The following is a 24,972-nucleotide window of genomic DNA, read 5'->3' as shown; positions in this document are numbered from 1 at the left end:
ATCAAAACCACATTGAGATACTGTCTCATGCCAGTTAGAATGGCAATCATTTAAAAATCTGGAGAAGAGGATGTGGAGAAATTGGAAAGCTTTTACATGGTTGGTGGAAGTGTAAATTAGGTCAACCATTGTGGAAGACAGTGTGGTGACTCCTCAAGGATCTAGAAATAGAAATTCCATTTGACCCAGCAATCACATTGTGGGTTATATACCCAAAGGATTATAAATTGTTCTATTATAAAGACGCATGCACACGTATGTTCATTGTGGCACTGTTTACAATAGCAAAGACCTGGAACAAACCCAAATGCCCATCCATAACAGACATGACAAAGAAAATGTGGCACATATACACCATGGAATACTATGCAGCCATAAAAACAATGAGTTTGTGTCCTTTGTAGGGACACAGATGAATCTGGAAATCATTCTCAGCAAACTGACACAAGAACAGAAAATCAAACACCTGCATGTTCTCACTCATAGGCAGGTGCTGAACAATGAGAACACATGGACACAGGGAGGGGAACATCACACACTGGTTCTGTTGGGGGGTGGACTAGGGGAGAAACAGCAGCGGGTGGGGAGGGATAACATGGGGAGAAATGCCAGATATAGGTTAAGGGGAATGTAAACAGCAATCCACCTTGCCATGTATGTATGTACTCATGCAACAATCCTGCATGATCTGCATATGTACTCCAGAACCTAAAGTACAAAAAAAGAGATTAGCAGATAAAAGGAAATCTGGCATACCTTTTCAGCTTTCTGGTGCATCACCTCATTGAACAGTTCTGTACAGTCATTTATAAATTTTTCACTGACTACAACAGTGTCGCTAAAGACTACAGCTGAGGCCTGTTTGCTGAATGCCCTCATCACCTGCTGAAGCAGTATGGCAGCATCTTCAACTGATAAAGAAGTGGGTAGCAGAGGCTAGAATTACAAACAAAATAAAAATAAAGTATAAATGCACTATAATACAGGGAAACCATTTGCTATATACATACATGCTCTCTCCAGGTGATCTCATCAAGTCTGTTTGCTTTTGGAATTGTATTTATACCAATAACCTCACAAATTATATTTCTGGTTTCATCACTATGCTAAGCTCTGAAATCATATATCCTATTGCCTACCTTCCCCAGTTGAATGCCTAACAGGCATCTTCAACTGTTCAAAACAACACTCAAACCTACAAGGCACACAGTTCCTCTTCTCACAAAGCCACAAACAGTCCACCAGGATGTCCTGATACCCTTCAAATTGTATTTTGTCATAACTCTTTCTCCTATCTGAAATTATCTTATTGTTTTTATTAACTATCTTTACTTAATGAAAGTGTCCCTTCTAAGAACAGCAAACTTCTCTGGCTACCATATCCCCAACAAGTATTAATAGAACGGTGCCTGGCACATATAAGGTGGTTTTGTTAGACGAATAAAAAACCACTTAAATCTGGAATCTTTGGTACTTGCATATCCAAAACAGAGAATTTGCTGCTTTATAAAGAGGGTCTGGGCTGGACTAGAAAATAATGGATTGGCCTCCTATTTATTTTTCTTTACCTACACTTATCTTTTTGGCATGCTGAAGGGCAGGTCAACATTGAACACTGAAGTAAACACTATCAGTGCCAAAACAGCCTGTGTTAATACATTAGCAGAGATTAATAGATAAGGAATAAACAAATGCTACTCAGTGCCTGATGCCGGTACAGCTGTAAATGCTTGGATAAGATGTGAGAAGTCTGATCAATTCGGTATCAGAATTAACAGGAGTGTTACACTGTTAGCTTGTTTTGAGATTTACAGAGTTCTCAATATTGACTGTCCATGTAGAAGGTCACCCAAAAGACTTTAAGCATGAAGATTATTTTTGTTATAACAATGATTAGAATTTGCCTCCAAAGCCAAGACCACCTTTATGTATCCTAATTTCTAAATGGTCAAATATTAGTAAAATAGCAGTTGTCATTGGTTTAAAGAAATGTGAGAAAAAGATAAAACATACTGCAATATCAACCCATGTTCCAGAGCTGATGGCTTCTTCTACTGATGCTTCCACTTGATCCACAAGTCCTTGACCAACACAAGCTGCTTTCAAAAACAAGAGTGGTGTAGTTTTGTATCTTTTCTTTATGTAGCTTACAGCATCTGGGATTCCAAGTCTGGACAAAGCATCAAATTCTAGAAATACATAACAAAGTTGGATTAGGATTGTCAATTAAATATAAGACAAAAGTGAAGAATAAAAACTTAAAGTCAATAAAAGTTATTAGAGATATCTATCTTCTTAACTCCTCTAACTCCACCCCAAATAATCATGCTTAAGAAAACTAGTTATGATAAAGTTCTAATCCATGATTATAATTGAAGAAACTAAAAAGTCCATCACAGGAAATCAAGGAAACATAAGCAAAACCCAGTATTCTACCATCTGTTTAAATTGTTTGTATACTAAGGACTTACAGGTTTATCACTGAGGAAGTACTCTGTTATGCAGTTTGACTTGGATTATAAAATCGATCAAATGAAGTAAGTGATATATAAATATATGCATATATATATCATATACATATGCTAATTGTTTTAATAACTAAATTTAGTCCAATTTATCCAAATAACAGAACTTCAGACACAGAATTCAGAATAATTTCAATGGTTCCAAAGTTTTAGGTAACTAATAAAAATACACATTATAAATCTGATAGCCAACAAAATATTTCTAAGATGATATATCTGAAAAACTGGGCAACTTCACAAAATGTAAGATATAATAATTACTTTTATGAATTAAAAAGTACTTTAAGTTTATAGTGCCATCTCAATAAATGTAACTGGAAGAATGGCAGCAATTAGTAACAGTTTTTAGCCTTTTTACATTATAATTGTTCAGTAACCATAGAACTAACTAAACTTAGTTCCAAGACCCACAGAAACTTCCGGTGTGATTACTTTTACACTCAAAGGAAACCATTATAATCTTCTGATCATACAGGACAGTATATGTAGCTTCTAGGATTCCCTTTTTAATTTTTAATTTGTTTATTATTATTTTTTAATATAACCTGCAGATCAAAGGAGGACCCTAGGATTAATATAATACTTTCAAAGAATGAGTTTAGTGTTAAAAAGAAATTTTAGTTTTAAAGAAATAAGAAAGTTACCTAGATAGCCATTCTGCCTGAAAAAGGAATCCACCCAAGTACTCTGTGTCCTGGAGTAGATGTCAGGGATAAACACAGCTTTATCCTGTCTCCCACCAACCACAGTGCCTCGTAAGCGTCCGCTATTAACAAGTTCCTCAAGCACAGCTTAAAACAAACCCACAGGAATACAAACAAATCAGAGCAGGGTATAAATCTTAAAAAGTAAAATGCTTTATTATTTCATAATTTACTTATTCTTACATTTAAAAAAAATCAGAAGTTTAAATAGCATAAATGAGAGTAGTATATTTTAGACAAAATTTTCCTGCCATTTATGAGAATATTCAGATCACAAATTCAGGGAAATTTTACATTTTGGCAACTTTCTAAAGGTGCTGAACTTGTAACTCAAACTAGTTAATATTAACAATTTTTTAGTTTGAGTAATTTTGGGGAAAACATAGTATACCATTATCTATCTAATAATTTATTAAAAATAGATGATAAAACACTTAAAGAACAGGTAATATGTAATTATTAGTGTTAAACAAGTTTAGTGTTTTAATATTAAAAAAAAAATCAAGACACCTAGACCACATTAGAATCAGTGTGAAATTAAAACTGAGCATTTTAAAGAGTTATTAACATTTCCACTGTTTACACTGAAGTAAGACATTTCAACCCTACCTATAAGAGAAGTAGAATGCCTTGGTTAAGAGGATCGATTATGGAGCCAGACTGACTAAATTTAAACCTCAACTACACTAGAAAAGTCATTTTCCTTATTTCTCTATTTTCGTATCTGTGAAATGGGGACAGTAACAATATCATCTCATAGAATTGTTGTATTCAAGTAGAGTGCTTGGAATGGTATCTGGCATATAATAAAAACTCAATAAATATTAACTAAATATCACTACCACCACCACCACCACCATCATCAAGTGGATAATGCTGTCATTAATAACAAATTTATATTTCTAGTTAAACCATAACATTTAACTACACATTTTGTTGTTTTAGAAATTAAAATCCTCTAGAAAAGGAAAAAGAGAAAAGGGAGCTATTTCTAAGTGAATCAGCAAGCACATACAAAAGATGATTGGCACAAAGAAAGGCTAATGAAAATTAGTCTGTAACAGAAATATAAATTGGTTCGTGCATGAATTTTAAAATTGCAGTGCTGAGTAAACTAGAATACATCAAAAAAGTCCAGATCTCTCAATAGACTATAACACGATTCTCAATTTAATATGACTGACCAAAGTTGTGAAGATACCAATTATTACTTGAAGAACTTTACATTATAATGAAATTACACCAACCACTAATTACATAGATTCCAAAAAACTAAGCTTAATTTTAAATCTGTCAAACAAAAATTTTAAAGTTCATATTCTGAAAATACAGTGAAAATTAATTTTTGGTTCAATACTTGACATTTCTTTTCCATTTTTCATTTTGATTCTTACATTTGCACAGATAATCTGAGCTGAAAGATAAAATCATTGCTTTTAAAAATTCTTTCAACAAAGCATTAAGAAAACCCCCAAAACCTTACAAGAGATTTACAAACAACATAGATAGTGAACAACGATTATTTTAGAGATAATATTATGTTGTTGGAATGCCAAAAATATACTTTTATTGCTATCAACTTCTTGTAAAAACTGTTAGTAAAACACGATTTACTTTCATATTAGACAATGTAGCAAAATCATAAGAAACAAAGTAAAAACTATTCTCAATCTTACAATTTTAAATCTCTCTCTATATGTATAATAGTGTGCGGCATACATATTCATTATATGTGCCTACTTTTTATTCATTCTACTTCTCTAGGGCTAACCAATATTAAACGTTTGGTGAGTATAACAGATAGGTACATATATAAAACTTGATACAAAGAAACGTTTTCAAACCAGGAAATATTTTAGTTACATCAAGAATAAAAGAGGAAAAAACAGTTTTACATCAATATTCTATTCAGCAGCTAATTAACTGAATATAATTTAAACCAAACTCACAGTAAAGAAGTTGCTCCTGAAATCCATATTTTGAAATCAAAGAATTCACAGCTGTAGGCCTTTGTGGAAAGTTAAAAAAGAAATCCTTACTCATTATAGGGTTATAGATTTTTGAACTTAAAAAATAGGGTAATTAGAATTTAAGAAAAATACTGTTTAAAAGAAAAAATGAAGTCAAAAATTACACCAAATCTTAAATCCTTAATTGGAATTTTGCTACTGAAATATTAAAGAAATCAATCTGTACTTGCAATCAAGGATCAATTTATGTTCCCATTCCACTAAATTTCACCTCAGATTTCCATGATATTTGCCTTGGTCTTTATGTTTTTCTTCATCCTGTTTTTTTCTGTCTGGGAGGCTCTTTCCTTACTTGGGAATATTCAAGTAGATGTCATATGATGCTATTTTTGAAGAAAAATGCGATCATATGTGCACTGAAAATATTTGGAATGATAGGAGGCTAGATTACGGTGACTGACTGAGAGGGATCCATTTAAAATCCATTTTTTTTTCTTTTTCTTTTGAGCATTTTCTATTTTCTGCAATGACTATGCATTTCTTTTGTTAAGCAGTTTTATTGCAATAAGGCATAATTTAAATTACATGAAATCCACCTCATCATAAGTGGACAATTCAATGTTCTTAATACATTTATAGAGTTGGGCAACCATTACTATAAACCAGTTCACAATGTTTTCATCACTCACAAAGTTATTTGATAGTTATCTGCAGTTAATGCCTGCTTTCACTCCTAAATCTAGACAAGTACCTCTTTCGTGCCTCTATAAATTTACATTTCTAGCCATTAATATAAATGGAGATTCATCCATGATGAAGCATGCATCAGTAGTTCATTCCTTCTTACTGATGAATCACATTCCACTGTATGAATATACCACATTTTGTTTATACACTTGTTGGTTGACAGACATGCGGATTATTTCTAGTTTGTGGCTACTGTGGATAATGCTCCCATGAACATTTACATTTCTGACTTTGTATGAATGAATGTTTTCATTTTTGGGGGAGGGGTAGATTCCTATAAGTGTATCTCATTTGTAATAACTATATATATATATATTTTTAAAGTAAAGGATACAAGAAAAGGATCTAGACTTTTTATTCTGATGATATCATTTTTTCCTATTTCTTTTAAATCAGTATGCATATTCTCTTTAGTTAAGGTTAGTTTTCATTTTTAATGCATATAATAAAAAGACAAGTAATTCTAACATTTCAACCCTCCATTGTTCATTATTTAGGATACTGTAAATATTTTCTACTTCAAATTTGTGAAAACAGAAACAGTTGTATGAAAATGAATTAAAACTTCTGTGGTTTTGAGTGAATTATTATTTTTACCAAATTCTTTTTTTTTTTTTTCTTTTGTGACGGAGTTTTGCTCCTGTTACCCAGGCTGGAGTGCAATGGCGCGATCTCGGCTCACCGCAACCTCCGCCTCCTGGGTTCAGGCAATTCTCCTGCCTCAGCCTCCTGAGTAGCTGGGATTACAAGCACGTGCCACCATGCCCAGCTAATTTCTTGTATTTCTAGTAGAGACGGAGTTTCACCATGTTGACCAGGATGGTCTTGATCTCTTAACCTCGTGATCCACCTATTTTTACCAAATTCTTAAAATCAGTTTGCTTTTTATTAAATTGTTTTACCCCAAATTTTCAGCTAAATTATCTGGAACTCTGTTTTAATCAGTTTAGTGTTGCCATAACAAAATACTTGAGGCTGGGTAATTGATAAAGAAAAAAGGTTTATTTGGCTCATGATTCTGGTGGCTGGAAAGTTCAAGACTGAGCAACTACATTTATTGAGGGTTTCAAGCAGCTTCAATTCATGGCAGTAAGTGGAAAAGGAGCAGACATGTGCAAAGAAATCACATGGAGGAAGCAAAGGGGAGAAATCAAGGAAGCCAGATTCTGCTTAACGATATACTCTCTTGAGAACTAATCCATTCCCATGAGAACAAGAATTCACTCATCCTGGTGGGAGGGTATTAATCTATTTATGAGAGATCCACTCCTGTGACCCAAGCATTTGAGATCAAACTGCAACAAAATACTGCCATATTGGAGATTAAACCGCAACAGAATTGGGTACAAACCACATCCAAACCAGAGCAAACCTCCAAACCAACAAGGTCTAGGTGCTCTGTCAATTTTTCTCTCCTCTGTTTACCTTACAATTGTGACAACCCTCTCATATTTTTTGTCTTTTATACCTTCTACCCAAACACATCCTTACAAAAATGTACAAGTCTCCTTGAAGGACTTCATCTTAAAGATCTAGTACATAACTTACTGTTGGTGTTCAATAAATAATCAATTGAGTTGTGCAAAATTTCTAGCTTTTTTGTATGATGAAACTTTAGCTTAGTTTTTATTTCAATTTGAAATACAACATAGTTTAGTAAACCTACATATATAGTTCTCACTAACTGCTTCCTGCTCTTTTCTCTGGCCATCCATAATAACAAGAAATATACATAAAAACAAGAACTACAAACTTTTTAAAAGTCAGAGATGCAGGTATCTTCTTTGAAGTTAGACTAGAGAAGTGGGATGGTTCCTTATTTTTAAGAGACAAATGTGAAGATACAGTCTCTTAAATGGTATTATCTGGACGCCACACAACCTAGCAACATCTTTTGAGGCTCAAAACTTATTTTCCTCTCATTATTTGATGGTACCATATAGAGAAACTCAGGACTACTATGAATGAGAAAAACAGCTGATTTTGATGAAAATTACCATCACCACCACAATAGTCAATGAAAAAAGTTAAATATTTATAACTAGGAGCAATGTATTTTTAGTTTTTGGTTTTTGACAAAGTAATAAATGAACAGGGTACAAAAGAGTTACAAAACTGAAAAACCGCTGTCCATTCCTACTACCCAGCTACCCAGTTTCTCTCCCCAGAAACAACCATCCATTTCTTTGTTAAGAGGATGATCTAGTGCAGGCTGTCTGAGCCTACATGGAATAAAGAGAACATCCACATGAGAAAAGGAGCTGCAGTAGCAATGTGAAACCAGTCACATAAGGGGAGCTATCAAGTAAGTAAATATATTAAGGATAATAGGAGTTGGATTGTTCTTAGTCAGTGAAGAAAGCTACAAACATGGAAAAGAAGGAAACTAGAATGAAATGAAATGTATGGTGTTGGACTAAAATTGTAAGTATCAGTATAAACTCACAGTTTTCAATATACACAGATAAAGATATAGAAATACAGTTGTATAGAGGCATGTACACACATGTGTATGTGTATCTCGTAGCTCAACAGTCCCCAACCATTTTGGCACCATGGACTGGTTTCATGGAAGACAAATTTTCCACTAACATTAAGTTGTAGGAGATGGTTTCAGGATGAAACTGTTCTGCCTCAGACCATCAGGCATCAGATTCTCATAAGAAGCACACAACTACATCCCTTGCACATGCAGTTCATAATAGGGTTCATGTACCTATGAGAATCTCATGTCACCACTGACCAGAGAAGCAGCTCAAGTGGTAATGTTCACTTGCCTGACCTCACCTGCTGGCACAGCCTCGTTACTAACAGGCCACAGACTGGTACCGGTTGGTAGCCTGGGGACTGGGGACCCTTGTGCTAGCTTGTCTACTCTGAGAAGGCCTGGGAGCAGTGAGAACTGAATAGCGATAAGTAATGTAGTATCCAGATCTTGTAGTATCCATACTCTACTAAAAAAAAGCAGGGCTCCCTGGGGAAATGGCTGATTTGAGGCTTGGGACAGGGAAAGTATGAACTGAGCCTGGAACATCTTAAGCCAGAAGGAAAAGACAGTTTAAAGGGTGATGGAAGCATGCAAAAAGCCAGTCTGCAGGCGCTACCATTAGCTAAATCAGGGCCAGTTTGAACATGTAAATAATGATAGCAATTATAATCTAATAAATAAATTAGAGAATAATGAATCCATAGTGTTTTAAATGAATGAATAAACTGCAAATCTGATGAAGAACAGGATAACTTCCATGGTCCCAAATTGCCCTCCCCACAAATAACTTATTAATTACAAAGGAAAACAAGTGGCTTTACAAGCCTAGCTAGTATCTCTATTGGGAAAAATCTAAATTGTATGCCATTGATAAGATTCAATAACGAGAACATAGTGTTACTTCTGAGATATTCCTATCAAAAGACATGTAGCCTGAATATGAAAAATATGCATAACATGCATAATGCAAATAGGTATAACATGAAACAACAGCAGACAAGCAACAATGAACATTCTATAAAATAATCTGCCTGTCATCTTCAAGTCATGAACATCAAGGAAAGAATGTCAAAGTCATGAACGTCAAGGAAAAATCAATAAGTATTCCAGATGGAAGGTGACTAAGGACTCATATTAAATAAATGCAATCTGTAATTCTGACTTCAATCCTTTTTCTACAAAGGACATTATTAGAATAACTAGTAAAACCTGCAAGGGATGCAAGGAATAGAGGGTAATAATCAATCAAAGTTACTTTTCAGATTTTGATGATTGTATTACAGTTATATAGGGTGATGCCTCTTTCTTTTTTCTTTTTTGAGACAGAGTTTCGCTTTTGTTGCCCAGACTGGAGTGCAATGGTGTGATCTCCACTCACCACAACCTCTGCCTCTCAGGTTCAAGCAATTCTCCTGCCTCAGCCTCCTGAGTAGCTAGTATTACAAGCAGGTGCCACCACGCCCAGCTAATTTTGTATTTTTAGTAGAGACAGGGTTTCTCCGTGTTCCTTAGGCTGGTCTCAAACTCCCGACCTCAGGTGATTCATGTGCCTCAGCCTCCCAAAAGGCTGGGGTTACAGGCGTGAGCCACTGCGCCCGGCCGATGATGCCCCTTTGTATAGGAAATACAGATTGATGTATCTGTGGTGATAGAATATCATGTCAGCAACTTCCCCTCAAATTGGTCAGAAAGAAAAAGTTCTCTTGCACTCAGGGAGGGAGGAAATCACTAGAATACAAGTTCTCCTTCTAACTTTCTCCCTTTTGTACCCCAGCGCCTTATATGCATTAGGTGCTCAACAAATGCTTGTTGATTTGTTGAATGACAAAAAGAGAAATCACTGTGGCTGCTATGTGAAATCAAAGAAGACAGCATAGAACTGGGAAGGAAAGGGCGTGAAACAAAACTTTTAATGGATAGTGAAAGAAAGAGAGAGCTAGAAAAGGTGACTTAGAAGATGCAGCCAAGAGAGAGTGATCCAAGATGGCCGAATAGGCACAACTCCAGCACACCACACCCAGAGAGAGAGAGAGAGATGCAGAAATCCAGAAATCTCCTAGCTCCAACTGAAATACCAGGTGCCTTTCAACGGTTCTGGTTGCAGGCAGGGCAGACCGAGGCTGGGAGGGATGCTGCTTCACCCAGAAAGTGCATCTGACCAGCGAGTCAGAGGCTCCCCCTCTGGCACTCCAGTCCAGACACAGCGCTTCCCCAAAGCCTCAGAGATACAGATAACAGGGAATCTTTGCCAGTCAAGCACTGGGAACTACAAGCGTCGAGTTGAATGATAATCCAGGACAGTGTCCTGGATTGGTGCACAGATCTAAACAGATGCATAAGTCCAAAAGGCAGCCAGGAGAGCCTGCAGACTGAGCTATTGCCCCCTCCCCTTGCCCGGAGAGAGAGGGAGCTGTAAGCAGGAGCTGGGTGGGCCCCTACCCCATGACAGGAGAGAGAGGAAGCTAAAAGGGGGAGATGGGCCCAGGGTGGCTGGGTCCCTATCCTCCCCAACAAACCTTAGAGGGTGGAAGCTCTGACTCTAGCCGGTTGTGCAGCCAGTGCCACACTCTGAGCCAAATGCTGAAAAATCCAGCCCAGTGAAGGAAGGGCACAACCCACCATTAGAGGGGTGGGACTGGGCTACACGTTTTAATAAAAAACACAGGAAGCCTACCTTGCAACAGGATGGTATTCTTGACAAACCAGCAGCACCTACAGGTCAGCGGAAGAGGCTGGCCTAATCTCCCAGTATAAACAAAAAAGACACAGGAAGCTTCCCTAGTAACCTGAAGGAGTTCCTAGAAACCCAGTAGCTCCTCCACGGGCAGACAAGTGACCTTATCAAGCAGCTCCCTGACACCACAGCCAGGTAAATCCACAAAGTTGGGAAAAAAACAGCACAAAAAAGATGAAACCATCAAAGACCAGAATAGCTTTTCTCCTTCAAGGGATCATAACTCAACAACAACACAGGATCACAACTTGACCGAGGAGTGCAATGAATTGCCAAAAACAGGCTTCAGAAGGTGCATAATAACAAACTTTTCTGAGCTAAAGGAACACGTTCTAACTCAATGCAAAGAAACCACAAACCTTGAAAAAAGGTTAGATGAAATGCTAACTAAAATAACCAGCTTAGAGAAGAACATAAATGACTAGATGGAGCTGAAAAACACAGCACAAAAACTATGTGAAGCAAACACAAGTTTTAATAGCTGAATAGATCAAGCAGAAGAAAGGATATCAGAGATCGAAGATCAACTCAATGAAATAAAAAGAGAAGGCAAGACAAGAGAAAAAAGAGTGAAAAGAAATTAACAAAGCCTCCAAGAAATACGGGATTATATGAAAAGACCTAATTTATGCTTGATTGGTGTACCTGAATATGACGGGGAGAGTGAATCCAAGCTGGAAAACACGCTCCAGGATATTACCCAGGAGAACTTGCCTAGCAAGGCAGTCTAAATTTCAAATTCAAGAAACACAGAGAACTCCACAAAGATATTCCTCAAGAAGAGCAACCCCAAGGCACATAATTGTCAGATTCACCAGGGTTGAAATGAAGGAAAAAATGCTAAGGGCAGCCAGAGAGAAAGGTCAAGTCACCCACAGAGGGAAGCCAATCAGACTCACAGTGGATCTCTCGGCAGAAACCTTACAAGCCAGAAGAGAGTGGGGGCCAATATTCAACATCCTTAAAGGAACTTTCAACCCAGAATCTCATATCCAGCCAAAATAAGCTTCGTAAGTAAAGGAGAAATAAAATCCTTTACGGACAAGCAATTACTGAAAGATTTTTTTTTACCACTAGACCTGCCCTACAAGAGCTCCTGAAAGAAACACTAAGCACGGAAAGGAACAAGTACCAGTCATTGCAAAAGCAAACCAGTTGGCAAAGACCAAAAATGCAATGAAGAAAATAAGTCAACTAATGGGAAAGAAAACCAGCTGGTAACAAAATAGCAGGATCAAATTCACACATATCAATATTAACATTGAATGTAAATGGCCTAAATTCCCTAATCAAAAAACACAGACCGGCAAACTGGATAAAAAGTCAAGACCCATCGGTGTGCTGTATTCAGGAAACCCATCTCACATACAAAGACACACACAGATTCAAAATAAAGGGATGGAAGGAGATTTACCAAGCAAATGGAGAACAAAAAAAAGTCGGGGTTTCAATCATAGTCTCTGATAAAATGGACTTCAAACCAACAAAGATCAAAAGAGACAAAGGATACTACATAATAATAAAAGGATCAATCCAACAAGAAGAGTTAACTATCCTAAATATATATGCCACCAACACAAGAGCACCCAGATATATAAAGCAAGTTCTCAACAACCTAAACCGAGATTCAGACTCCCACACAATAATAATGGGAGACTTCAACACTCCACTGTCAATATTACACAGATCAACGAGACATAAAATTAACAAGGATATCCAGGACTTGAATGCAGAGCTGGACCAAGCAGACCTAAGAGACATATACAGAACGCTCCACCCCAAATCCACAGAATATACATTTTTCTCAGCACCACATCTCACTTACTTTAAAATTGACTACATCATTGGAAGCAAATCACTCCTCAGCAAATGCAAAAGGATAGAAATCATAACAAATAGTCTATCAGACTACAGCGTAATCGAATTAGAACTCAGGATTAAGAAACACACTCAAACCCACACAACCACTTGGAAACTGAAAAACTTGCTTCTGAGTGTCGACTGGATAAACAATAAAATGAAGGCAGAAATAAAGATGTTCTTCAAAACCAATCAGAATAAAGACACAACTTACCAGAAACTCTGGAACACCTTTAAAGCAGTGTCCAGAGGGAAATTTATAGGAATTTTATTTATGCCCACATGAGAAGTGAGGAATGATCTAAAATTGACACTCCATCATCAAAATTGAAAGAGCTAGAAGAGGAAGATCAAAAAAATTCAAAAGCTAGCAGAAGACAAGAAATAGCTAAGATCAGAGCAGAACTGAAGGAGACAGAGACACAAAAAACCCTTCAAAAAAATCAATAAATCAAGGAGCTGATTTTTTGAAAAGATCAACAAAATAGACCACTAGCCAGTTTATTAAAAAAGAAAAGGGAGAAGAATCAAATAGATGCAATAAAAAATGATGAAGAGGATATCACCCCTGATCCCACAGAAATACAAACTACCATCAGAGATTACTACAAACAGCTCTATGCACATAAACCAGTAAATCAGGAAGAAATAGATAAATTCCTAGACACTTGTACTCTACCAAGACTAACCAGGAGGAAGTTGAAACTCTGAATAGACCAATAACAAGGGCTGAAGTAGAGGCAGCAATCAATAGCCTACCAACCAAAAAAAGTCCAGGTCCAGACAGGTTCACAGCCGAATTCTATGAGATGTACAAAGAGGAGCTGGTTCCATTTCTTCTGAAACTGTCAAACAATACAAAAGGAGGGAATCCTCCCTAACTCATTTTATGAGACCAACATCGTCCTGATGCCAAAAACAGGCAGAGACTCAACTAAAAAAGAAAACTTTAGGCCAATATCCATGATGAACACTGACACACAAATTTTCAATAAAATACTGGCAAACGCACATCAAGAAGCTTATCCATCACGATCAAGTAGGCTTCATCCCGGGGATGCAAGGCTGGTTCAACATACGCAAATCCATAAATGTAATCAATCACATAAACAGAACCAAAGACAAAAACCACCTGATTATCTCAATAGATGCAGAGAAGGCCTTTGACAAAATTCAACAGCCCTTCATGCTAAAAACTCTCAATAAACCAGGTATTGACAGAATGTATCATAAAATGATAAAAGCTATATATGACAAACCTACAGCCAATATCATCCTGAACAGGGAAAAACTGGAAGCATTCTCTTTGAAATCAGGCACTAGACAAGCATGCCCTCTCTCATCACTCCTATTGAATATAGTATTGGAAGTTCTAGCCATAGCAATCAGGCAAGAAAAAGAAATAAAGCATATTCAGTTAGGAAAGGAAGAAGTCAAACTGTCTCTATTTGCAGACGACATGATTGTATATCTAGAAGACCCCATCGTCTTAGCCCAAAATCTTCTCAAACTGATAAGCAACTTCAGCAAAGTCTCAGGATACAAAATCAATGTGCAGAAATCACAAGCATTCCTATACACCAATAACAGACAGAGAGCCAAATCAAGAGTGAACTCCCATTTGCAACTGCTACAAAGAGAATAAAATACCTGGGAATACAACTAACAAAAGATGTAAAGGACCTCTTCAAGGAGAAAGACAAACCACTGCTCAACGAAATAAGACAGGACACAAACAGATGGAAAAACATTCCATACTCGTGGTTAGGAAGAATTAATATCCTGAAAATGGCCTTGCTGTCCAAAGTAATCTACAGATTCAACACTATCCCCATCAACTACCAATGACCTTCTTCACAGAACTGGAAAAACCACTTTAAACTTCATATGGAATCACAAGAGAGTCCACATAGCCAAGATAATCCTAAGCAAAAAGAACAAAGTTGGAGGCATCACACTGCCAGACTTCAAACTATACTACAAGGCTACAGTAATCAAAACAGCATGGTACTGGTACCAAAGCAGAGACATAGACCAATGGAACAGAACAGAGGTCATGGAAGCAACACCACACATCTACAATCATCTGATCTTTGACAAACCTGACAAAAGCAATGGGGAAAGGGCTCCATGTTTAATAAATGGTGTTGGGAAAACTGGCTAGCCATGTGCAGAAAGCAGAAATGAAAAACCCATCAATGATAGACTGGACAGAGAAAATGTGGCACATACACACCATGGAATACCTGTCACCTTATACTAAAATTAACTCCAGATGGATTAAAGATTTAAACATAAAACCTGACACCATTAAAACACTAGAACAAAAAGTAGGCAAAACCATCCAGGACATAGCCATAGGCAAGGACTTCATGAATAAAACACCAAAAGCAATGCAATAAAAGCCAAGATAGACAAATGGGATCTAATTAAAATTCAGAGCTTCTGTACAGCAAAAGAAACATCATTAGAGCAAACTGGCAAGCAACAGAATGGGAAAAAATTTTTGCAATCTACCCATCTGACAAAGGGCTAATATCCAGAATCTACAAAAAACTAAAACAGATATACAAGAAAAAAACAAACAACCCCAATCAAAAGTGGGTGAAGGATACGAACTTTTCAAAAGAAGACATATATTAGGCCAACAAACATATGAAAAAATGCTCATCATCACTCATTAGAGAAATGCAAATCAAAACCACACTGAGATACCATCTCATGCCAGTTAGAATGGCGATCATTAAAAAATCTTGAGACAACAGATGCTAGAGAGAATGTGGAGAAATAGGAACACTCTTACACAGTTGGTGGGAGTGTAAATTAGTTCAACCATTGTGGAAGACAGTGTGGTGATTTCTCAAGGATATAGAAATAGGAATTCCATTTGACACAGCAATCCCATTACCAGGTATATACCCAAAGGATTATAAATCATTCTATAAAGACACATGCACACGTATATTCACTGCAGCGTTGAGAGAGGGCATGCTTGTCTAGTGCCTGTACGATAGCAAAGACCTGGAACCAACTCAAATGCCCATCAATGATAGACTGGACAGAGAAAATGTGGCACATACACACCATGGAATACTATACAGCCATAAAAAATGATGAGTTCGTGTCCTTTGTAGGGACTTGTATGAATCTGGAAACCGTCATTCTCAGCAAACTGACACAAGAACAGAAAGCCAAACACCACATTTTCTCACTCATTGGTGGGTGTTGAACAATGAGAACATGTGGACTCAGGGAGAGGAGCATCCCACCCTGTGGGCAGCTGGCTGGGGTAGGGGAGAGACAGAGGGAAATGAAGAGGGAGAGGAGGGTGGGTAGGGGAGGGATAACATGGGGAGAAATGCCAGATATAGTACGCACCTAAAGTAAAATAAAATAAAAAGAAGATGCAGCCAAAAGAAATAAGAAGAAATCTAAAGTGTGATATGTAACAAAAGAGAATATTTCAAGAAAGAAGTGGAAACTGGAGTTAAATGCTGCTGAAAAGTCAGGTCAAATAAACAGAAAGTATCCATTTGACTTACAGATATTGAGATACCAGTCCAATGTATATAGTGGAAGCTAGATAGGTGTGTTGAGAAGTGACAGAAGGTAACCGAGACATTGAATGAAGATTTCAACTGTTGAGAAGGTTCACTTTAAGGGAGGGAACAAACAGCAAGATAGATGATATGGAATAAAGGGGTTCAGAGAGGTTTGTTTTAAAATGGGAGACTTTTGGACATATTTAAATGCTGGTGGAGCATATAGTCACTGAGATGAAGTTGATGACACAGGAGAGAGGAGATAATTGAGAATACAGGTTTTCTGAATTCTAAAATGGAGTGTGTTACACATATCCAAACTTTTCAGAAACTCTTAATTTAGAAAAGTCAGTGATTTTGAAAATGACCTTGTTATTCATTAGAATTATAGAATTCTATAAAGTGAAAAATATAAAATTCTCTAGCCCCATATGATTCCCAAAGAAGTGAGGTGACTGACTTATCTGCTCAAGGTCACATGCCTACTATGTGATACAGCTATGAATCAAATTCTTCTGACTTTAAATTGCATGTTCTTTCCATGATTGCAGGGTGACTTTAATATAGTGATCTGGGCAGCAGTCTTTAAATTGCATTCTGGAGAAGTGTGTATGCGGTCACAAGGGTTGTGAAGGTAGGGAGAGGAAACAGATGCGGACTGGAGAAAGAGGCTGTGTTCCAGAACTCTGGAATCTCAATTTCTATTTTATAAAAGCTGACCTTTTATCCATTTAATAAACTAGGCTCCTAAATGAAACTTTATTAAAAAAAGGAAAAGATTCAGCTGCGAGGAAAATAATGCAAACCATGATCAAACAAATGTGCAAATATATATATACTTTAAAATATACTTACCGGGTGATAGCACTGAACAGTCCACGGATACGTGCTTTATGTCGAGCTACAAAAGCTTCCGTATAAATTACTCCTCTGTTATCAAGATCAATATGTCCGTTGATAATTCTACCAAGTCGCTGAGTTAGGGCCTGGGGGTACAGATGTAAATTTTTATTAATTTAAAAGAAAAGAATTATACATATGCATTTGCATAGGCATACTCAAGTCATGCTGCATGCTGAGGTACCAATTGTTGATTGAGAGATTTCAACAAGCATACATTACAAGATATATAAATGAAAGTGAAGATGCAGTATCTAGAAAAGTTGACAATCTCATAGCAGAGCCAAGAAATGAGTCAGATTGCTTGCTTACATGTTAAAAGGTTCAACTATCATATTAGCTCTTGTTAATGAGGGCTATTTCTAATATAAAATAAAAATAATTAACTATAAATATGATTATTTGATATGATGGTTTCTAGAAGTAGGCAGCTTCCAATATATAGACAGCAAAGACATACAAATAGGTCTTGGAGACGACCCTTTCTGGAGCTGCTAACAATAACAGACAAGTATAAATGTTATTCCAGATTCTGCAATATAGGGAAACATAAGACCTGAAAAGTTATCCTCTCTGATGCAAATTTATTCCCATCCAGAAGATCTTTACCGCAGATGATCTGACTTCTTGGTAACCTGCTTTTAAGTTCAACAGAGTATCTCCCCAGCTACACTACAACTGACGTCAGGTATATCTGAAATAAGTTTGGACATATTTCACATCCTAAGTTAAATCTAGTCAAGTCAGCTCATATTTTTCAACAAAGTATTTCCCCATAGCTACACTACGACTGGCGTCAGGTACTTCTGAAATAAGTTTGGACATATATCACATCCTAAGTTAAATCTACTCAAATCAGCTGATGTTTTTATGATAGAGAAAAATGCTTTTCCAAACAACTTAATGAGCTTTTAGAATACTGCCAAATTCAGAATGGAACTGAAAAATATTAAAAATTATATATATTTCTAAAATATATTCAGAAAGTTTTATAAGAAATCATTTGGATTTGAGCTGGATACATTAAAGAAGTATTTTTAAAATATATTTGTTGTCCTGTGATTAACGTTTGCTCAAGTAAAACAGAACTTCAGCTCCTGAAATAGTATATGAAACAGATCTATAGTATAAATGGTACTTTTTTTTTTTTTTTTTTGAGACGGAGTTTCACTCTGGTTACCCAAGCTGGAGTGCAATGGCTCGGCTCACTGCAACCTCCGCCCGCTGGGTTCAGGCAATTCTCCAGCCTCAGCCTCCTGAGTAGCTGGATTACAGGCACGCGCCACCATGCCCAGCTAATTTTTTGTATTTTTAGTAGAGACGGGGTTTCACCATGTTGACCAGGATGGTCTTGATCTCCTGACCTCGTGATCCACCCGCCTTGGCCTCCCAAAGTGTTGGGATTACAGGCGTGAGCCACCACGCCCGGCCATAAATGGTATTTTAAATGGGATTAGGGAAGCTCATTTTCTTAATATGAGTAAGTAAATCTGTTTCTATTATAAATTAATCTCATGCAATTATAGTTTGGCAAATTTTACAAGTTGGCATTTCTTAAGGTGATACTTTTTCCCTTGTTTCAGTAAATATAAAACAGAACTAGCATTTATTTAGTGCCTCTATTGTGTCAGGTATTTCCCTAGGTTTCAATGAAGCCTATAAAAAGACAATATTTCCTGTTTTACAGCTATGTAATTTGAAGCATAAAAGAGATGAAATGATTTTCTTAATGTCAAATAAGAAGTGGTAGAGACAATATTCAAATCAAGGTCCTTTAAAAACTTTAAAAGCCTATGCCCTTTCCACTCTACCAAATGAACTTCTATGATTCTTTAAAAAAAAAAAAAGTAAACAAGAAGATAGTCTATATTTTCAGGCAGCATTGTTATTACACATAAGATATTTGAGTACTGACACAAATACCTAAAATTAAGATTCCTTGGTTTTTCTTCTCATCATACTGACAGTTTAGAAGAGGATAAATGGGGAAATCAAAAGATGTTGGCACTACTGACATTTGGAACAAGAAAATTCTTCATTGAGGGGGATATCCTGTACATTGTAGGATGTTTAAGCAGCATCCCTGACCTTTACTTAAAGATGCCAGTAGTACCCCTACAAATTATTATCTTCATAAATTATTTCTTAAAATTAAACTGGGCAATCAGAAATGTAATATCCTGGTTGTGATTTTTTTATATAGCTGGTATCAAAAGCAGCCCTAGAGCTTAGTCTATAGTTTTAGGATGTCTCTCAGTTCAGAAAGATTATAACCATTTTTAAAGTGTCTCATCAGAACCATTAAAGTAGTAGAAGTACCTCCCAAATATACTGCTATAACATATATCAAGTCAGACACCTTTAATAAATCAACTGATAGTAAGAAAGCCTAGGTTTCTTCCCTTTCCATTCAAACTCTTTGTTTAAAATTCCTTGCTAAAAAAGACACACTGAATTATTATAAAAAAAAATACCTGTGTCAGAAAGTTTCCAGGAAGATCATAGGTTTTACACAGTTCTGATATAGTGACCTGACCACTTTCTTGCAGTTTATCATTTACTTCTTCTGCTAACCAATCCAAATAATTCCTAATAGTGAAAAAAAGAAAATAATGGAAAAAAAGAGTTGGGAATGTTTTTTCTGTTTGCTCTGTTTTATGTTTAATTTCTTTTGAAATGAGGTATGCCCCAAAAGTAATGAAGTGTGTGTGCACACGAACACCATTCATCACTCATATTCTAAAAATTATTTTCTCATCAGTGTAGCTAAATGTAAGGTTAATCAAAAAATACATGTTTCTTTTTTTCTTTTTTTGAGTCAGGGTCTCACTCTGTTACCCATGCTGGAGTGCAATGGCACAATAATGGCTCACTTCGGCCTTGACCTCCTGGGCTCAAGCAATCCTCCCACCTCAGCCTCCGGAGTAGCTGGGACTACAGGTGCAAGCCACCGTATCTGGCTAATTTTTTAATTAGCAAACTTAATTAGTGAAATGGGGTTTTGCCATGTTGCCCAGGCTGGCATGTTGGGATTTTTTTACCAGCGGAAATTTGTCTCTGATTTTCATTAACATTTTTGGAACAAATTTGCTTACAGAGTTAAGATTATATGGGAAAGAATGTAAAAATTATGTTTTATATTTTCCTATTAAGATAATAAGAAAAAAACAAAAGTTTATATTATTTCCAAGTATTCCATACATTAACACTGAATTTTTTGTTTTTAATTTGAGACAAGATCTTTGTTATGTTACATAGGCTGGTCTCAAATTCCTGGGCTCAATCAATCCTCCAGCCTCAGCCTTCTGAGTAGCTGGGATTACGGGTACATGCTACCATATTCAGCTTAAGCACTTACTTTTTAAGTGAAATAATCCTTATCATGAAAATCTGCACTGTAAGAGTTCTAAGTGAAATGTCTAACTGGCCATCATTGGCCTAAATTTAAACACTATTTAAAAAAAAAAAAGAAAGAAAATCAACAAAGTGTTCCTAAATTTGTACTTTATTGTACTTACTCATCTATCAGTTGTCCCAACACTAACTGAACATGCTTTTCTGATTTAATAATGTCACCAATTCTATTTTCAATATGAATCAGGTCCACATTAATTACCTGGAAAAACAAATACAAATTATATTAGTGATGTTTGTATTGTTTCTTAAGCTTGAAATTATACACTTAGAACTACATTTTTTAAGAAATTGCTGGCAGACATGGTGGCTCATGCCTGGATCCCAGCACTTTGGGAGGATGACTTGAGAAGATCCCTTCAGTTCAAGAGTTTGAGACAAGCCTGGGCAACACAGGGAGACCCGCATCTCAAAAAAAAAATAAAATAAATAAAAGGAAAGAAATTTCTTATTCTTAAATTTTGCATTGATCTGAAATAATGCAAAAAGCATTACTCAAATAAAAAATAAGAGGTGTATTGCTTATTTATTTTCAGTTCTAAAGAATGACACTATTACTTGCCAGTAAGTTTATGTTAAGCAGTAAATTACATATTCATATAACAGATACTATTTCACAAAAAATTTGCTGGCTACTTGTGCATAGAGTACCTTGGTATAACATATATATTTGTAGTTTTTTAAAAATAGCTTATACTTTTAAAAATATCTATTACTGCTGTATACTAAAAAACATAAACATGAAACTGCTGATATTTCTCCCAAAATTACATAAACTCTATATTTACACAAAATAACTATGAATTTATTTTTTAAAAAATAAAAAGCCAACTGGAAAAGAGTTGTCCAACTTTGTAATAAAGCCAACTTATTAAATCATTTCAATGCATCAGAATTTATTAAATCATTTCAATATATCAGAACTTATTAATTCAGTGTATGAGTGAGGGTTATATAACTATTTCTTTATAAACACTATATAAAATATGATACCAGCATTAGTGAATACTTGCACAAATTAACAGTATCAAAAAATTGAGAAATCAAAGCAAAAATGTTATAAATTTAAACCTACCTGTTGTAGATCAACAATGTTTACTCGACCTTTAAAGACAAGACATTCATTTATTTTAAATGATGTATTAGTACATACCAACCCATAACTATTCTAACATTTAAGTTTTGGTCAAAGTCCTTCTGCCTAGAAAAGAGAGCCAGAATAATTAATATCTTCAAATACACACCATTAGCTGATGGCTGAGTAAGTCTTCATGGCTAAAGCCACAAGCAATAACTTACTTTCCAGGTTTTTTTTTTTTAAAGTAACATTAGGCCAATTATGAGCATCAACTGGCACACAAATTGGCTATATTTATGCAGGGTATTCATTTCCCTTCACAACTAAGAATTTATCTACTGTGATCAAAGAGATATTGACAACTAAATTAAGATGAAATTTTTCAATTATTTGATATTACAAGGTAGGTTTCTACTTATCAGCATAAGAAAATCTGTTAAGTATTTCAAATTATAGTTCCTATTTTAAAGGCACTATGAAGGAAAATAGAAAATAAAACCAAGATCAATGTTACACTGGTAATATGTAATGAAGAGATGTTTCATAGTTGCTTCTATTTTAATCAAATAGTTTTCAAATATGCTTGGTAGTTTGTTCAAAATTTGAGGACAAAGGAAACCAACTTTGTGTCTGCATTTCATACAATATGATTGGTATAGCACCACACTGATTTGAGTTACCTAATTTGTAAGTACAAGTAAGCCTTAAAAAGAAATACAGCCTTGATTTTAAAAAATCTATAATTCTGTAAGATAGTGCCCCCCTTCACAATTACCACTTAATAACTGGCAGCTGAATACCCTTCCCTGAGTCATGCAATAATGAATTGTAAAAAAAAAAACAAAAAAAAAAAACACCAACAATTCACATATAGTACACATAAATCAAAATTATAAAATACTATTTTGTTAAGTGATAACATTTGAGTTCATTTAAATTAATGACCAGATTAGCATGAACCCAGCAAAAATATTAAGCCTATCAAATTAACAATTGAAAAGGATATCTTACAATCTATAAGTAATTTATTATGCAATTACAGTTTTAAGGATTTTTTTTTTTTGACCCTTCCAAAAATCCAAGGACAAAAACACGAAAGAATTACCTACCACCTCGGACATGTAGCTCATCTCTCATTTCTTTACTAATTTGGGCTGGAGTAATATACTCCTTTCCATCAAGTGTATGAACTACTTCTAGCTGTTTCTGAGCAATCAATTTATTAACAATCTCAATGCAGTTCCGCTCGGACAACCTAAGGGAAAGAAAAAAGTTGTTTCAAAAGTCCACCTGATACATTGGTGCTCAATAAAATTAACACAATGTAGGAAAACCGGCTTTTAAAAAGTTTATGTAGAGTCACTAACTTCTACATCATAAAATCTGTTTTCACTAGCTGATTCAATAAGTTGAAAAAAAACCTCTCCAGAATAAGTAGGTTTACATATACTTAAATCATTTATTTAATTGGTACACATCATTCATCAAAAATGCCAAGTCAGTTGTCTTTTCCACACCCGTTTTCAATCTTCAACTCTGAATAGAAAATTGAAGACATTTACTTGGGTAGGGAAAAACAAAAAGCATGCCTTACTTCAATGTCCTGTTTAATCAGAATTTTCTTTTAAATTCTCTGCATAATTGCCTCACTTATACACTTGGTCTGCAAGCAGGCAGGGTATCTGGCCTAGTAAAACTATAACTACTATTGTTAGTTACCCTACTTTGCTATCAGTGGTAGAAAACACAGCTGAGGATTGCTGTCTTCAGGCTCAAAAGGAATAATAAATGGCAGGTAGGAAGTAGTCAAAGAAAAGAAAGGCTTCTATTAGAGTTATTTTAAAAAGCAGAGTTAGGTTCCTCTGAACACATCCCCCAAAGGTTAGTGGGTTTGTAGAAAATGTCTGTGCCCTGAAGCCCTAAAAATGACAGATGAGGTCATGGGTCTAGACAAAAAGGCAAAAAGTTTTAAGGGTCCATATACTATTTGCCAAGTACTGTATTGGGGGTTACTCTCTCCTTTCGAGGTCACTCTAGGTTCAGGAAGTGTGTAATAGCTAAGATTTCACAGTGATTTGGTGGTGGCCGGTAGGTGAGGGAGGGTCAGAGGAACGCTCAATTGATTTTAAAGGCAGCTCGAAGTCAACGGCCCCCGTCCAAAGTGGGGCGGAGCGCACCAGAATCTCACTGCGGCGGGGCTGGGGGGCTCCGGGGTGTCCTAGGCTGCAGACTTCCCCAGACTTCCCCGCAGAGCCCTGGACTAGGAACTGCGATCCAGGCTTGGGGGAGGGAGGAGGAGGGAATGGTGACAGGGAGGGAGAAGATCCGGGATGCAGGGCGGCGGATCTAAAGTCCTAGATACAGGCTATCCGCCCAGGGCCTAATCTGGGCTCCACAAAGAAGAGGGAGGGTTGGGCACCTCTGCGTGGCCTCGGCGAACTGCGCCCGCTGGAAGTCGGCCGCCAACCGCCTAATCTCTTCCCAGGCGTCCGCCATCACGGCCTGACTCGCAGTAGACACGGAGGAACTGCAGACACGTCAGCCGACAGGCAGTGGGAGGAGAAGACTGGCGGAACGGGCCGTGCAGAGGGACAAGAAGGTCCACCCCCGACGCAGACGCCGAACGCTTGCGCCCCAGGCGGGCGGCGGGCCGGAGTTACCGTTGTCGGGTCCCGGCTCTGGGGGTTCCTTCCTGAGGTTGGCGGGGCTGCGGCGATTAGAAAGCTAGTGCCCTGGGGTTTCTGGGGGGTCATGGGCAGGATGCAGGGCTCAGTAAAGTTTAGTGTCAGAACTTTGCACTATCCCTAATATTTCCGCAGAGTAATAGTTGTATTAGCTACTTTTCTTTTTTCTTCTGTCCTCCATTTGTTTTGTGGGAGGGTGCAGAGGGATAAGCCTGTGCCTAAGATTGTCACCTGTCTTTTCTAGGGGTTAACTCTGAGCAGTTTTGTACAGGGTATCGTGTTAATTTTTACATGCACCCAGAACAATGTGCCTTTTGGGAGATACG

At 36.6% G+C, this 24,972-nt stretch overlaps 1 protein-coding gene across 1 annotated transcript in view; it reads right to left on the bottom strand.

Moving 5' to 3' along the window:
• UFL1 (UFM1 specific ligase 1) overlaps positions 1-24,530 on the bottom strand; it is a 51,015-nt gene extending 26,485 nt beyond the window's left edge. The window contains exons 1-10 of the mRNA XM_002746835.6: positions 24,382-24,530; positions 23,072-23,217; positions 21,960-21,988; positions 20,989-21,086; positions 19,945-20,059; positions 17,426-17,556; positions 5,179-5,237; positions 3,170-3,316; positions 2,014-2,189; positions 757-936 (exon numbers count right to left, since the gene is read on the bottom strand). Coding sequence (XP_002746881.1) covers positions 757-936; positions 2,014-2,189; positions 3,170-3,316; positions 5,179-5,237; positions 17,426-17,556; positions 19,945-20,059; positions 20,989-21,086; positions 21,960-21,988; positions 23,072-23,217; positions 24,382-24,458 — 1,158 coding nt within the window. The 5' untranslated portion in view covers positions 24,459-24,530. The remainder of the gene's footprint in view (positions 1-756; positions 937-2,013; positions 2,190-3,169; positions 3,317-5,178; positions 5,238-17,425; positions 17,557-19,944; positions 20,060-20,988; positions 21,087-21,959; positions 21,989-23,071; positions 23,218-24,381) is intronic.
• Between the last annotated feature and the right edge of the window lie 442 nt (positions 24,531-24,972).

The sequence above is a fragment of the Callithrix jacchus genome, chromosome 4 (genome assembly GCF_049354715.1).
Source record: "Callithrix jacchus isolate 240 chromosome 4, calJac240_pri, whole genome shotgun sequence".
In the NCBI taxonomy this organism is placed as follows: Eukaryota; Metazoa; Chordata; class Mammalia; order Primates; family Cebidae; genus Callithrix; species Callithrix jacchus.
The sequence above is the reverse complement of the archived record's forward strand: the minus strand, read 5'-3'. Positions and strand labels throughout refer to the sequence as shown.